General features: G+C 56.5%; 4 protein-coding genes across 4 annotated transcripts; 2 read left to right on the top strand and 2 right to left on the bottom strand.

The window, feature by feature from the left end:
* Nucleotides 1-277: 277 nt before the first annotated feature.
* E0L32_008410 (uncharacterized protein) lies at nucleotides 278-5,080 on the bottom strand (the record flags this gene model as incomplete). Its single annotated transcript, XM_031143262.1, has 3 exons — nucleotides 278-3,538; nucleotides 3,597-3,801; nucleotides 3,858-5,080. The coding sequence occupies 3 exons, from the start codon at nucleotides 5,078-5,080 to the stop codon at nucleotides 278-280; spliced, it is 4,689 nt and encodes a 1,562-aa protein (XP_030992387.1).
* A 3,197-nt stretch (nucleotides 5,081-8,277) lies between these two features.
* Nucleotides 8,278-8,955, top strand: E0L32_008409 (uncharacterized protein; the record flags this gene model as incomplete). Its single annotated transcript, XM_031143260.1, has 4 exons — nucleotides 8,278-8,314; nucleotides 8,394-8,505; nucleotides 8,685-8,782; nucleotides 8,852-8,955. The coding sequence occupies 4 exons, from the start codon at nucleotides 8,278-8,280 to the stop codon at nucleotides 8,953-8,955; spliced, it is 351 nt and encodes a 116-aa protein (XP_030992386.1).
* Nucleotides 8,956-10,267: 1,312 nt separating this feature from the next.
* Nucleotides 10,268-10,630, top strand: E0L32_008408 (uncharacterized protein; the record flags this gene model as incomplete). Its single annotated transcript, XM_031143259.1, has 1 exon — nucleotides 10,268-10,630. One exon carries the CDS (start codon nucleotides 10,268-10,270, stop codon nucleotides 10,628-10,630), a length of 363 nt encoding a protein of 120 aa, XP_030992385.1.
* Nucleotides 10,631-11,650: 1,020 nt separating this feature from the next.
* Nucleotides 11,651-13,149, bottom strand: E0L32_008407 (uncharacterized protein; the record flags this gene model as incomplete). Its single annotated transcript, XM_031143258.1, has 3 exons — nucleotides 11,651-12,525; nucleotides 12,597-12,839; nucleotides 12,942-13,149. 3 exons carry the CDS (start codon nucleotides 13,147-13,149, stop codon nucleotides 11,651-11,653), a joined length of 1,326 nt encoding a protein of 441 aa, XP_030992384.1.
* Between the last annotated feature and the right edge of the window lie 2,254 nt (nucleotides 13,150-15,403).

The raw sequence follows: 15,403 nt of genomic DNA, 5'->3' as shown, positions 1-15,403 counted from the left end.
ATCCATCGTCCCGTCCCCCGAAGAAAAGACCCACGCCATGCAAATGCCCCTTCCGGTTTCTCCCCCAAAGTAGTGTATCAATGTCATCAGTGGTATCTCTTCTGTCTCTCTCTCTCTCTCTCTCTCTCTTCAACAACGTCTCTTTCGATGCAAGAATATGATGATGATGTAGACAAAAATCACAAGAATGAGTAGTTAAAAAAGCAGAAAAAAAAAAACAAAAAACAAGAAAACTAGGATATGCAAAAAACAATCACACGCATCTCCCAATCCTTCCTCACTGAAGCTTAATCGCCTCGAAAAGACTCAGGTTCAAGCTCGAGTCGTTCTCCCCAATGTTCGGGTTCGGGTCGCTGATGACGTCCCACTGTCTATACACAAATTTGGACAGCCTCTCCGGCTGCTGCTGGCTCCAGACGCCCATGCCCATGTATCGCGGGGGCGGCGCTGGCGTGGGCTGCGAGGGTGTCTGGCTCTGGCTACCACTATTACTATTGTTATTGTTCGCTGCCGCGGCGGCGGCGGCGGCAGCAGCAGCGGCAGCAGCAGCGGCAGCAGCTGTTGAAGCCACAGATCCGGGCCTGTCGCGGTGAGAGAGCATGAGATGGTCCCACGGCGGCGACGCAAACGAGAATATGTACTGGGTCCTCTGGTCGCTCGTCGAATCGCGCAGGACACGCACGCACTGCAGGCGGGTGTCCTCGGCCAGGTTGTCCACGAGCACGAGCCCGAGGTCAAACACGCGCTCCTTGAGTGAGTGGTCCAGCTCGGCGTCTGGGGGCAGCACATCGAGTTCCTGGAGGATGCCGGAGAAGATGAGGAGCATCCTGCCGCGGACCTCGTTGCTTGCCTTGGATGTGTCAAAAGTCGCCGTGTGAAGGGTCGTAAAAGTCAGGAGCAGCGGAAGCCAGTGCTTGACGACAGCCTTCTTGGAGGCGACGTCGCCCGTGGACAAGATCTCCCACATGTCAGCCAGCTTGTCTGCCATCGCTGCGATGAGCTGCGGCGGTCGCCCCATAGACCCCTCTCGTACAATGGCATCGATGACGGCAAGGAGGTTTTCGGCCATCTGCACACTCCGCTCCAGAGTCCTCTCCTGCGGGGGGGAGCTCTTCATGGAGGGGATGACGTCGAAGAATCGGGCCTGAGCTCGATTCTTCAGGTGCTGGGTGATCTCAGGACTCAGGCAGGATAGCATGCCGGTCCATGTAATGTTCTTGGCTTCGATGGCGTTGTCCATGGCGTTCGCAAACATCTCCAGGTGAGATTGGCCGCTCTCAGACCCGTCTGCATTGTTGGCATCACCAGACCCCAGGCTCGCGACAAGCTTAAGCTGGCAGAACGGCAATGTGAACTCGTTGGTGAGCTCGAGAACCTTTTCGAACGAGATGTGCTCCCCTTCCGAGCAATTGGGGATGAGTAGCTTCGTCGTAAGTTCCTCTAGGTACGCAGCAACTGCCGGGTCCGTGCTCCTCGCGGTGAGGGCTCGAGAGACAGACGTCGAATCCATCACGGCCAAAGCCTTGAGGTGCTCCAATAACCTGTTGAGGGTCTGTGGCTCGTCGAGAGGGAGATCTGTGCCGCCGTGCTGTTTGCAGAGAGAATACTCGGCCAGGGCGGTTCGGAACAGAATGAGCAGCTCCTTGAGATATGTCTTGCCTGCCTGGCTTTGTATGACGGAGTAGCGGTAGCACTCCTCGTCGCTGAGCATTGGGTGGTGTGGAAGTGGCTGGCCTAGGAGCTGAAGAACCCCTTGAACGTATCGCGTCTTCCAGGTACTCTGCACGATGGACGGGCCCACAGTGCCTGAGGGTCCCCTGCTGACGGCGCTGATGGCTGGGCTGCGGTCGGATGCACTGGCCAGAATTAGAGGCAGTCCGAGGCAGCCCGTAGTGACGAGGAGCGGGAAGATGTGCAGAAGCGGTGGTCTTTCCACTGATGTTCGCACCATGCATAGCCACTTGGACATGAGATTGTCAAAATGCTGCATATCAAACAGCCGCAACCGAGTCAAAAGGAGGGCATACGCCCGCTGTCGCTCGTCGTCGACCTTGGCCCAGCATCCCTGCAGCCGCTCAATGACGGTACCAAAGAGCCTCTCCATGGTGTTTCGGTCCATGCTCGTACCGCTATTCAAGAGCTTATCGATCTCTTCATGGAGCTCGCTCTCAGCGTCCTGCAACCTCAGTGCCATATTATCAGAGACTGGTGAGCATGCATCGACCATCGTGCTTCGGTCGCTGCGCACGAGGTCGTTGTTGAGCTGCGTGCCCAGCTCCTCTCGGCCGGGCAGGCGCGGGGCTAGACTGGCGAGAGCGGCCAGCAGAGGGCGCGCTGCTAGGCCCTGCACATCCACAAGGCTCTTCAACCGCACTAGTAGAGAATCAAACAAGTCTTGAGCCTTGCCCAGGGCCGCAAACACTTCGAGATGGAGGCTGACAGTGTCGGCGCAAGAAGCCAAGAGATCGACATCCGACATCCCAGAGGCAACCTCCAGCACCTGGGCCAGCATCGAGTAGTCTTCGGCCGCCTCCAGCATTGACCGCACAGCCGCGAACAGGGATAGTGAAATACCGAGCCCTTCCTTCTCCCCTTTAGGGCCGACATCCAATCGGTTGAAGGCATCTCTTAGCCACGATGCGATCTCAGTCTTCAGCGCGCGACTGCTCTTGCCGATGCGCCTAGACAGCTTGGGTATCGACATCGGCTTCCGTCCGTCCATAGGAATATCGTGCCCAAGGGGGAAACCTATCGCAGTTTGGATCGCGTCAATGGCCAAAGCAAAATCTTGGGACTCATCGTCAACCACATAAGATGCCCTGCGAAGCATACTAGCTCGCAGTGTCCTCAACGACTCGCTCATCGAGTGGACTGGAAGTTCGATCAGCAGTCGCGTGTCGACGCAAGCTTCAGGGTCCACATCCTCCGCGCTATGCAAGCCACCTCGAGCAATGAGCCATTCGACATAGCGTGAGATCGAGAAGTTGCCAGATCGGACCAGCTCCGAGACAAGATGGTAGACGGTCTTCTTGCGCTGGGGTTCCAGCGGCTTCTCCGAGCCCATAAAGTCGAGGATGGCGGTGGTGATATCGACACCGTGGCTGTTCCAAGTTGTGAGAAGCCGCGCAGCCACATACACCTTGGCCATCCCCGATCTGTAGAGAGACGTGCACCAGTCCAAGACAGTCCTGACAAGCGCTCCCTTGTCCTTGCTAACCGACCAGCACTGCGCCGCGAGCTCGTTCGAGATAGGGGACTGCAAGGTGGAGTCCAACAGCCTCACCAGGACGTTCCGCGCTGCCGGGTTTGTTCTGACGCTGTCCACAGCTACCTGCTCGTTCCTGTTGTTGACGTGCTTGAAAGCCACGTGGACGTGGGCATCGTCGGGTAAAAGGGACGACTCGACACTATCCCGGTATTTGGGCCAGATCGACGGGCATACGAAATTATGCGGGCTCGTCTTCAAGATCTTGTTGACGAGTAATGACAGATTTGAGGCAAGTGGTTGGAGAATATCTTTGTCGGGATTGTTCTGGAGCTGTTGATGCATGTTAGCTGGTGGCGCTCGGGGGATCGGCAGGAGAGCAGGGACGTACTGTTGCGTGATGCGACAGCAGGGCGGCGACCAGCCTGCGACCATGTCTTCGAAGAGACAAGATGTCATTGAGGTATATTTGAACAAGAAGAATCCACATAGGAAGCTTCGCCTGGGTACTGTTCTCCAGACTGGAGACGAGCCAGTCAATGTAGTGATCTCGGTCTAAGAGGTGTTCGGCATAAAGGTTGGTCGCAAGGCGGATACTGCGCGAGATGTTAGTGGATAAATGAGGTGCGCAGAGTCACTCTGGTTCACTTACGCATAGTTGACCTTGGCCTTCCAATCGTCCTCTGCAAAGGCTGATATCCTAGTCTCAAGAAACTGCTCCACACTGCCAGTCCAGTCCTTGAGCCATTTCGTCTCGCCACCCATCGCAAAAGCGCCGTTGACGCCCTTGCGCCTAAAGGCCCTCAGCTCGTTCGCACCGACGTTCTTGGCCAGCCAGACTGCGCGATCTGTGGGTATCTCTTTGTTCAGGCATTGATCCAGGAGGACCTTTCCACGGATACCGTGCGGGATGGTGCGGCTAAGGCGGCGTATGGGAATGGTGGGCGTGGCCAGGTCCTTCAGCCATCCTTCACGCTTGGAATCGGTGACGGTCACTCGTGGTGGCGGTTTGAACGTCGAGGTCGGATTGATCTGGCCGCTGTGTCTCCTCTGCCCGAGCACACCTGTGAATATGGACGAGAGCATATGCAGCCCGGTCTTGTGCTTGAGCATGGGGAAGAGAGCTGCCTTGGCGGATGAAGTCTCGGTCGTCCCGGAGCTGGGGGGCTTGTCGAAATAGCCCGTTCGGATATGACTTTCTGACCATTGATCCTCCGGGTGGCCGCCTGACCAGGGGAAGAAGTCGGCATGCCCGGTCAGAGAGGTGTCGGAACTACTCCCCGAGTTCGCCGCTCCAGCCTTGGACCTGAGGTCTCCTTTCCTGGGCTTCGAGTAACGAGGCGCGGCAGGCGGCACCTCCACGGTCCAGATTTTGGGGCGCATATCTTTCTTTGCTGGCGCGGCCGGTGTCGTCTTTGGTGCGGCGGGCTTATCGGATGGCCGCGCAAAGCGCGACCGACGCTTCGGCATGGGCAGACGGCCTGGATCAACATCGCCGTGTGTCGAGGGTTGCGGGCTCATGTCGCCGAGCTCGGAGGGTTCCGAAGCGGGCATGATGCGTGAAGGGGTAAAGACTCGCGACGATTCGAGCGCGCTGGGCGATTCGGTAAGGACAGTGTGGTCCGAAACCTCGTGGGAGAGCTCGAGCTTGAGGCGAGACCCTCCGCGACGGAGGCTGCCCATCCTACTCTGCGCGACATCGCCGGAGTCGGGGCTATTGAAGTCTGAGAAGGCCTCCTTGCGTATAGGCGACGGCGGTAGGTATTGTTGGGAAAGAGTGCGCTGGTGCGGCGGCCTCTGGGAGATGCCGGAGCCGCTCAGCGACCTCTGGGGCTGTCGCTGTTGGACGCCGCCCAAAGAGGGTCTCGAGCTCATCGCTGGCGGCAGATCGTGAGCAGCATGTCTGCGATCGGGAGGCTTGTAGTTTGAGACGGGGCTGACGAGGTCGAGGTGGCGGCTCGATCGACGAGGGCCGCGACGCACAGTCTGGGTCGAAACAGGGACTCGGTTGAATTAGGTGAGGCTGAGGCGGTAAGAATAAATGGGTCCCTCGGCACCAAGGTCGACTGGGGCGGATTGGTCAGGCCAGCAAACACCGCAGCGAGGAAACAAAAAAAAAAAGAAGCTATCGTCAAGGGGAGATGGGGTAGAGGGGAAACAAGAGCGAGGTGTTTGCCGGGCCTGGGGGAGATCTAGATGGGATGGGTTTTGGGATGGTGTGTAGTTGAATGTCGTCTTGTCCCAGATTAGGATGGCAGTGGTTGGCTGACCCCGAAGCGTTGCGCACAGGGCCGTGGGAGGGTGGCACATGTGGGTGGGTGCGCGAGTGGGTGGGAAAAAGTGGTCGCTAAAGTGCTACGGAGCAAGTAAAGTGGGCGGAGGGCGGATGCAGATAGCGGATGCGGTGGCCGCCGTGTGCGCAACCTGCATTTGCTTTTTGGCGGTACAGGTAGCACTCGCACTAGCGTGTGCTTAGGTACATGTAGGAGGGAGGGAGGCTAGCACCAGACCTGTTGCGCTGTTGGGAGCCGGGTTTCGGGATCTCCATCCTGTAGACGTTTGTACGGAGCACTACGGAACTGGGGACTGTGACAGCAGCTCCTGGCTCTCTTCTCCTCTCCTCTCAGAAGCGCCTGAGAACGGCAACCGGCCACGGGAAAATGAACATAAGACACTGACAAGTCAAGGTGTACAGCAGGCCTGGGTCAGACTGTATCGAGGCAGAGACACAATTTGGGGGAGGGGGGGCAGCACCTGCATCTATTGCGGATCGCCAACAAGCAGACAAACGCACGCATTCAAATGTCCAGTTCAGTTTCATAATTCATAACTCTCGTTCCTACTGCTACAGAGACAGGTAGTCTCAGTACTCCGTATGCCAACTGGGGATCTACCTACTTGTACAGGCTCGCTCAGGGTTCCAAGGTTGTTCGGGCGGAACGGGTACGATGGAGCTCGCAACCGACCGGACCAAGATGGGAGACCCCTGCCCCCCCTGTCATCACCACTGCTCGTTTTTTCAAGTACTTGTAGTTACTCGGGATTACCGTTCTTTGCCTGCCGCGCCTGCTATCTCGCATCCTCCAGGACTACTTGTATGCCTGGTCAGCAAGAACGAGAATCCCAACCGCTAACGCCACGCCACTCCACTCGTTTGCGTGCTGGTTCAATGCTGCCTCGCCTTTATTTCTCATCGTTTACTGCACTCCACGGCAAGTTCCCGTCCTTACCCCGGCCGAATTGTCTTGTTCCTGAAAACAAGACACCGAGAGAATCCACATACGACTTCAGATCTTGCATTTGGTTCTTGGGAGTCGACATCGACATTCTACCGTAGCAAGGAGCAATAGTCTTCTTCTCCTCGACTCTCCCCAGACCTTCCTCCCCCCGAGAAACTCGTTAGTAGCGCCACTGACAAATCACCCACTAAAGAGACGCTTGTCTCCCAAGTCATCCTTGGCCGGCTTGTCCACGATTACTCCGTACCCACGATGGTTCCATACTTGCCCCGACGCCGCGTGCTGCCAACAATATGATTTGATTACAGATTGACTCGGGTTGCCGATTGCCTATCAGCACAGGCCTAGAATCCCCGAACAACCCGCAGTAATACCCCATCCGGCAGGAAGCAGCGTGCCGACGGCACTAATTACCAAGGGACTAACTCGTGTCCTTCTGTGGAGAAAAAGAAAAAAGAAGAAATAATGCAGACGATGAGGTCTTACACGCAGCAGAATGCAAGATTGCATAACTGTGCTTCGCGTCTTGTCTCCTTTCTTCTACCGGCTCCATCAGCCACGTTGCTCCAAGGTTTTCGCTATTTTACTCGTGTAGGGACGACGCCAGGGATGACAAGAAATGTCTAACCAGGTAACTATCCTCTGCTTCAGATCTAGTGCGCCAGCAAGCCAGATAGCCTGATGTCGTATGCGGGCCTGTGCTGGAATGTCCCAGCTGCATGTACGTATGGTCAGAGCCCGAGCTGGGCGTTGGCGTTGGTTGCCCCAAGGCCGATTCAGCCAGCCAGAAGCCATCTCGGATGCGCGATCACACCCCCGCGCCTGCCCAATGGGCTCTCAGCCGGCTCGTGTACTAGAAGCATCTGCAGTGTTGAGTGGCGATTGAGACAATTGCAGACAAATCATGCATATCCCTCAGGAGTGCGACGGAGGGGCGAGATAAACTGTCCGTCATGACCTCGCAGCCCCGGCAATCGACAGAAACACAGGAGTCTCCTTTCCGTCGATCTGCTTCTAGGAAACTTTGTAGACTGTACGGCGGCCCAACGCCTGTCTCTCTCACAGCATACAGCATCTACAAGTACGAACCAAGATATAAGGCCGGGGAACAGAGAAGCTTGGGCGAGAGATCCTCCGCGCTCTACCTAGGTAGCTCATAGGCCCCCCCCCCCCCCCCCCCCCCCCCCCCTTCTGATGCGTGGTTCCCCCAACATTGATGCACATCGCCCGGGTATCCACCGCGGCCTCCTATCCGTGACAGGCGATAGATTAAATGTCCCGAGAGACTCTCGGTCACACTTGTGAGCATCACATTGATTGATACGAACTACCGGCATTGTCTCTGTACGCTGATGGGAGATGAGTAAGTGACCACGGGAGTTGGATTGCAGTCTGACAGGGCCGGTTTCCGCATGATGAAAGCTCGAGCCTGCGAGCCTGCCACTGCGAGACACAATCGAGTTTGATACCAGGATGTACACAGTAACGAAACGTAATGAGATGGCGAGATCCCAGATCCATCCCAATGGCACGGATGAATCTGCGCAGGGACTTTTGGAACGCTCTCCCCGCAAGACTAAAATGCCTGGGGCTGCCAACACTTGTCGGCCACCCGCTAAAAGCATTGGGCGAGCTTAGGTAATTCCGAGCTAGTCCAAGGCTGGGGTAATTACCACCTGGAGTTTAGTTACTAAGGTGGTATTGCGGGCAGTGCCAAAAGCGTACAGGAGAAGAAGCTCTCAGCGACTGCAGTTATAGAAAGCAGCAGCACTCCGTCGCAACATCCCAATCGCCATCGCTCCGTGAGCTTCCACACACCAGCGAAGGACCAAGATGTCGTCCAAGAAGGATATGCGCCGGCCGGACCTGGGTAAGCTGATGCGATTGTCCCCTCACGACCGCTTGTGCGCCCCCCCAGCAAACTAATCCCCCGTCCTTTCTCCAAACAGTCATTCCGTACCAGGAGCCCTCGGGCAAGGGCGAAAGCTCTGACATCTCATCGACCCTGTCCTCGACTCTTCCCATGGCTGCGATGTTCATGCGCAACCGCTACGTTGGCTGGTACGTTCGGAATCTCCAAGGCGGCATCGCGTCCCGCAAGCTTGCAGTTGCAAGCTGCGACAACCCTCGCCAGCATCCCTCTTGATGCGCCAGCAGCTTTCTGTCGCAATGCTACACTCTTGGCAGCAGGCGCGGGAACATTCGCCTTCTTGAGAATGGTGGACTGACGTTTGCAACAGGGCTGCGGTCGTCTACAGCGTACAGAGCTGGCTCGGCGAGAGCGAGGAGTCGAGGAAGAACCAGGCGACTCCTGGCTACTTCTCCGTCGGCATGGCTGGTAAGTCGCTGCCTACCCTTTTCTTGTTTGCCTACGAAAGGGAACGTTCGAAGTTGACAGTAAATATAGTCATGTCTCTCCTCGTCACCTACATGCCCCTCTTCCTCCCTCCCCAGCCTGGCCTACAGCCCGGCTCGAGCACCGAGGCTCCCCCACCGGTCCCTCCTGCGTAGATGCACAAGCCGTGTCGGCCGTTGGGGAGGGGCTGTGAAGAATATCAGGAGTGTTGGCTAGGAGTTATACCCACGGGGCACTTTCTGAGCTGGCGGCACTGGAGGGAATGCGTGGTCTGACATTGCAGCGTGTTCGGCCAAAATACATTTCCCCGGGAATCTGTACAATATCCAGATAAATGTCCTAATTCACGAACATCGCAAAAGCAATCCCCAAAAGACATATGAGCGATTGGGTTACCGTGCTTCACAAGCAGGTCGGCGAGCAGATATCCACATATGTTTTGGGGCCGGACATCTCCCCTTACTGAATCCCTTAACTAGACGCTTTCAACAGTGCATGGAAAGTTAGTTCTCGATAGAGAGCATGTGAGTCGACAGCAAGGTACATATCGCTGCATTGCTCTCAACTTGACCAGGCTCTGGACCGTGAACCTTGCTGATCTCCCGACCTCTTTCTTGAATGTAGTTGGAGCGGAGGGTCCGATATCAAACTAGTCGAGTGCAACAATCATATTGCTCACAGCTACTCTTCGTTGGACATATAATTACGCAAACAAACAGGGCTGATATCACATGCGAATGAAGATCTAGTGGTCCAATCGAGTCGAGGCTGTCACACGTGGACGCCTACGTACTGTAGTTATCCAGGGGCAGATGCCGATCCACTACTGGTACGTTGGACCTAAGCCGCAACGACCCCCCAACTTCACCTCTGACCTCCAACAACGCCCAACCCTCGACGAAGACGGGATTCTCACCATCTCTTATCAAGAAGATCATTGCAATTGCTCAGTGCAATTATGTCTTACTTTTTTCCAAGGTCGAGTATTCAGCTCTTGAATTATCGCCATCTCCCGGCGCCGTGCTCCAGTGACACGCAGCGCCTGCCCGCCAGCCAGTCGATGGACCGTTTGGTTTCAATCCTGAAACGGCCCATGTTGCTCAACCCCCCTGGCCGCCGCTCCGACAAGTCTCGTCGCAGAGCGGAACCACCCAGTGGCCCTCCTCCCTCTCTGGGCGCCTTTTTCTCCCTTTTGTCTTCCGCTCCTCTTCCCTCTCCTCCTATTCCTCTGATCCATTCAATATTCGCGAAAAGTGTGTCTGTGTGTTGTGTGTGCGACTTTGCGATCCCATCGTCACTCCCCCCTTTCGTTTCTTCAGCTGGTCTGTTCCCATTGTCTTTGCCACGACGACGTCCCCAGTCAACCGCTCCATTCTCCCAGCCAAAAGACCATCCAGCGTCTTTCTCCCCCCTTGCTTCCCGGACGGAGAAACAAAAAAAAAAGGAACATAATCAAATCACAAAAAGATGAGGACATCGGCCGCCTTCACCGCCCTCGCGGCCCTGTGCTGCGCATCGATCGCCCGCGCCGGCGTCGTCATCACGCCCGTCTTCGCCGACCAGGTCGTCCAGAAGGCGTCCAACGACTGCTTCTTCGGCGTCACCACGCCCCAGGGCTGCGCGTACGTTTTTGTGGAATCCCCCTCATCTATCTCTCAAGGCAAAAAAGACTCTATGGCAGAGCTGGGGTGGGCAACTTGGACTAACGCTTTGCAATCATCCGTACAGACCGCTCCGTCCCGGCTCGGGCCCGGCATGAATGAGAGAGCGCATGCCATGAGGAAAAGAGAGATCAACCAGGAAGTTGTCAAGAGTACTTTTGAGCGATGAGGGGGGGAAAGGCAAAGGCAATCTAGATGCTATGCTGGCAGGCAAGGCATGGAGACCAGGAGAGGTTGGTTAATACCCGCGAGGCTCGGGGAGGGAGGACGGGCTAGCCCCAGGCAGTTTCCGAGGAGGGCGCGAAAGCATGGCGCTCGTTGTGGCTTGTTACGTCTATTTTTATATATATACATATTTGATCAACGCATCACCTGGCTGATGAGCGAAATACCATTACATTCTTTTTCGGTACACCATCAGAGAGGGTGTGGCTGGCACACGGGTGTGAAAAACATGTCAACGGCACAAGAAACTAATCCGGGCAAGGAAACACAAACGCCACGGTTCATTTGAATACGACAGTGTCCTCTTAAGGAACCCTCAGTGCCATTCATATACGGATATCCATAAACACGAAGAAGCCTGTCCTCCCGACAGCAACCTAGGTATCTTCGAGTCCGTCCTTCATGCTCATGTACACCAAGGGCTCTTGAGCCCGTCCATCGTGCCCGCGGTCATCAAGAAATCGAGGTTGACTGACTGAAGCGATTTGAGTGACTTGTGGGAGGTCCCGGCTGGTCAATCTGATGCCGTAAGAATCACACCGTTGCTAGTACCCTCGATGAGGGGAATTATATGGTGTATACCATTCCCCTCACCGAGGGTACATAACGACGGTGTGAATCACGGCATCAGATTCATCGACCGGGACCTCACATGTAGTATATAGTGGGAAATATATACGTCAAAACCCAATGCCAGTGCACTCCAAAACTCTCCCCAGGCCGGCCTTGTATCCAATCATGTACATCGTCTATGTGTTCGCTCACCCTCTTCCCACGGGAAAAAAAAAGACATCAAGATCTGTCTAAAAATAAAAAAAAGCGAATAGAATCGTGCAGTGGTATAATCCGAATCGAAAGAAAAGAAAGCGAGATATAAGAAAAATGACAAACAACGTATATCATCTCCTTGTTTAATTGTTGTATATATGCAACACACTCCCCTCCCCCCCCCAAGATATGTTATTTACAGCAGGCCCACGACTGCCACGCCCAGGCTGGCGGCGAGGGCGGCGGCGGAGGCGCCGACGCGGGCGCCGGCGCTCTTCTTCTCGGCCTTGCACTCGCCGGTCAGGTTGCCGGGCCCGCTGGCCGAGTCGATGGCGACCTCGTTCTGGCCGCAGTTCTGGTACTGGCCCATGTAGACGGCGCCCGAGGTCTGGTCGAAGATGGTGTAGGCGCTGCGCATGAACGAGTCGCCGAGCAGCGCCGTGATGCCCGTGTCCGAGGTGACGGCCTGCGCGCCGATGACGCAGTTCTTGCCGTCGCCGAGGTCCCAGATGAACTCGTTGAGCGAGACGGCGAGCCGGAAGCCGGAAAAGGTAAAGTCGACCGTGTCCCGCGAGGCCTTGAGCTTGCAGTCGACAAAGTAGAAGCCGTAGTTGCGGTTGTACTCGCCCTTGAGGTCGGCGGCGATGCCCGACACGATGCTCGACGGCAGGTAGGTCAGCGAGGAGCCCGAGTCGACGACGACGGGCAGGTTGCCGCCCGAGTACGTCTTGGCGTTGCCGCCGAGGGTCATGCCGACGGCGTCCATCTGCACCCAGTAGCGGGCGATGCGCTCGCGGCCCTGGGGCGGCAGGATGGGCAGGCGGGCGAGCGGGCCGGTCCACTTCTTGGTGTCGGCGCCGCCAAAGATGAGCACGCCGCCCTTGTTGACGTCGGAGGAGCCGAGGGCGATGGTGAAGGCCTTGGTCTTGGTCACGTTCTGCCTGACGAGCTCGTCGACAAAGTTGTTGTACTTGAGGTTGACGCCGTTGCCGTACGACAGGCCCATGATGCCCGCGTAGATGTCCTCGCTCGAGGTGGCGACGCCAAAGGTCACGTTCTTGAGGTTGATGGCTGCCGTCCCGGTCAGGATCAGGGGGCCAATTGTTTGCAATTTGGGGGAGAGATGGCAAAAGGGAACTTACTGCTGTCAGGCAGGGCGATGGTGTCGGCATAGTAGTTGAATCTGACGCTGCCCTTGCCGTAGGGGATCCGGCTCGACGTGCCCAGGGCGTCGGAAGTCGTCGAGGTGCTGGGGCTGTACTTGCCGTTGCTCACGCAGAGCCTCTCCTGCAGCGAGCTGAGGCTGCTGTCCTGGCAGTCGGGCGAAACCCACAGCTCGTCGGATCCCGTGTCGATCGTGACCTGGACCTTTTGTCCGTTGGAACCTATGCTCACTGAACGCGAGGGATCAAGAAAGTTAGTAACCCTTTTCTGGTTCGCTTCCAGTGCGAATTGAAAGCGTGGAAGGAGAGAAAGAGGCAACATACGCGCAACCATGTAGTTGAGTGTGGTGTAGTTGAGCAGCGGCACGTTGGTGTCCTCCTGCCGCTTGACGACCATCGGCCGCACGAATTGCCGGTGCTCGATGGGCAGCGAGAGCATGCCTGGCGAAGGGGCATCGTCTCGCGGCGCCAGGACCGAAGCTGCGCTGCAGGCAGCAATGGCCGAGGAGAGGAGCAGTATCCTGGAGGCCATGGCGACTCTGGTGACGGGGCGCGCGCAATGGGGTTCGCGCGACGGGCGGTGGTGGTGGGAGAAGGTCGATTCGACACGCACAGTGGTGCTGCGCAGAACTCCAGATTCTCGATTCTTTCAAACCGTGCCGTCTCGACGGGTAAAAGAGGTAGAAGGAGAGAGGGTCGAGTAGTCGAGGTCCCAAGGAGAATCCTGGGCAGGGCGTCTGTCGTAGGATTGGGGGTGTTGGCACCGCTTGGCACGGACTGGGCAAGCGTCTCAAGCCGTCGATCCCGAGAAAACAACAACAGCGAAGGCTTCGACAATGGGAAACAAACGGGAAATTGGGGGTTTCTTTCCACGGTCAAGCGACCGAACAAAGAAGACGACCCTCGCGGGCCTATTTAAAAAGATGGCATTCATAGGCAGGCCCTCACCCCCGTACAAGTACACCTAGGCGGGCTTGGCTATGGGCCTAGTATCATCAGCCTTAGCTCGCGTCTCCTTACATTGCCTAGCCGGTAAGACGGGGTGATGAGTGGCCACGGGCAGGGCCAAGCACAGCGGCCGTCATGCTCCTTCAGCAGGGCTCACCCAGTGCCAACCGGGGCTTGGGCGGCTCACGGCTCCTCTGCCTGGATGGGTCCTGACGTGTGGGCGTGTGGGCGTGTGGGCGCCAATTGTGGCACTTTTCGGAGGCAGCACAGCCCAGTCACGCCGAGTCGACGGCACGCTAGGCAGGTCGAGCTGAAGTCAGTCCGAAACCTCACCATCATCCCATTCCCAGTCATGATCTCGCTCTCGTCCCTGTTGTCTTTTCGGGTTGCACAGCCCCCTGTGTCTCTCTCCCGAGTGTCCGGTGACCCAATGAGACTGGCCAGTGCGCTAATCAAGAATACAGACCTCATCATTGCTTGTACAAGGAGTATCATCAACTTTTTAAGGTTAAAGTCGCCCCCTAGCCGAGCATTGCTCTGCATCTGGAACCTGCCTGTCTCCGTATCAAGTAGACGACTGCCTAATGTCGCTGCCTGCCTACCTTACCTCGGTGCCCCTATCCCACAAGAAGCACAGACAGCATTGACAGATCCCCGGACTGGCACTCTCAGATACAGGACCATGTACCGCTGCCTTGCATGCTTGCAGGTGTCTAATATACCGCATTCGAGTCATCGCTGTATGCTTAAGATGACCGTCGCGTTTTACTTCCTCTCAAGAGGGGACAAGGCTAAGAAAAACAACGTTGCGACCAGCTTTTTGGTCCTCCCAACGCGCCCAACGTCGACTAGGTCATCATACAAGTACATCCGATTGGTGCCGTGTGGACCGGCGTCAGCGTTCCTACCAGCCTGCGGCCCAAAATAGCTTTCCTTTGGCTCGCACTAAGGTAGTTGGAACTTGAAGTTTGGTTTGCCTCGCTCTCCCCGCAACGCTGTGGCTTCCGAGTGCTTTCAAAACCGTTAGGCTGTTGGGTGCTGTAATTTCCCACCTGTCGACCAACATTTCGCATCTGGTGTTGGCCGGTCATGTCTTCATGCGCATCACGTACCTGCATACAGTGCCATGTAGAGGCTCGCCCAGGCGGCATCAGCCCTTCACAATGCGAATCCTGCACAGAGACATAGCCTGAGAACTCAGTGGCAATGTGTTTGCCGTCTCTTCCAGCGATGGACCCTCTCGCGTCGAGGCACAGTCAGTCTTGGCAACTCTAATTACGACTCCGCCAAGACCCTCCCAGCTCCGCTCCCCGAGTCCGATTCAGGCCATCCTTCAGGAATTGAAGTTAGTTACTTGCAGATGACCTAACTAGGTACCTACGGAGGAGTCCCCATCAGACAGGGCAGACTCGGCCGCCGTAACGCTTGTGTGCTGGATGCGCCATCTTTGCAACCCAGCGGCCAGCGGGGAAGGATCGCCATGGCTTGAGTCTTGAGTCTTCTTGAGTCGAGTCTTGAGTCTTGAGCCCTTCTTCTTCTCCCGACCCGAGCCACACCGCTCTCGCTCTGCTTGCCTTTGCAGGTTTGCAGGGATCCGGATCCTCGTCACGGTCGATGCCAAATTTGCTGACATGTTTGACCGGGTTCGAGTGGCCAGCCGCCTCGAAACGGGCATGCCAAGACTCGAGTGACCTGTCAACTCATTTCTCGTGTAACGCGAGCGAGTTGTGTCTTGCCTGTCTCCCTGTGCAGGGCTGGCCTCCGACGTGCTCATTTGCCTTTTACGAGCGATCATCTTGTGTAACCACTCGATGGGCTCATGGCTGTTCGTAACCGCG

The sequence above is a fragment of the Thyridium curvatum genome, assembly GCF_004353045.1.
Source record: "Thyridium curvatum strain D216 chromosome Unknown NODE_55_length_292940_cov_83.935894, whole genome shotgun sequence".
NCBI lineage: Eukaryota > Fungi > Ascomycota > Sordariomycetes > Thyridiales > Thyridiaceae > Thyridium > Thyridium curvatum.
This window is presented reverse-complemented; position numbering and strand designations above follow the sequence as displayed.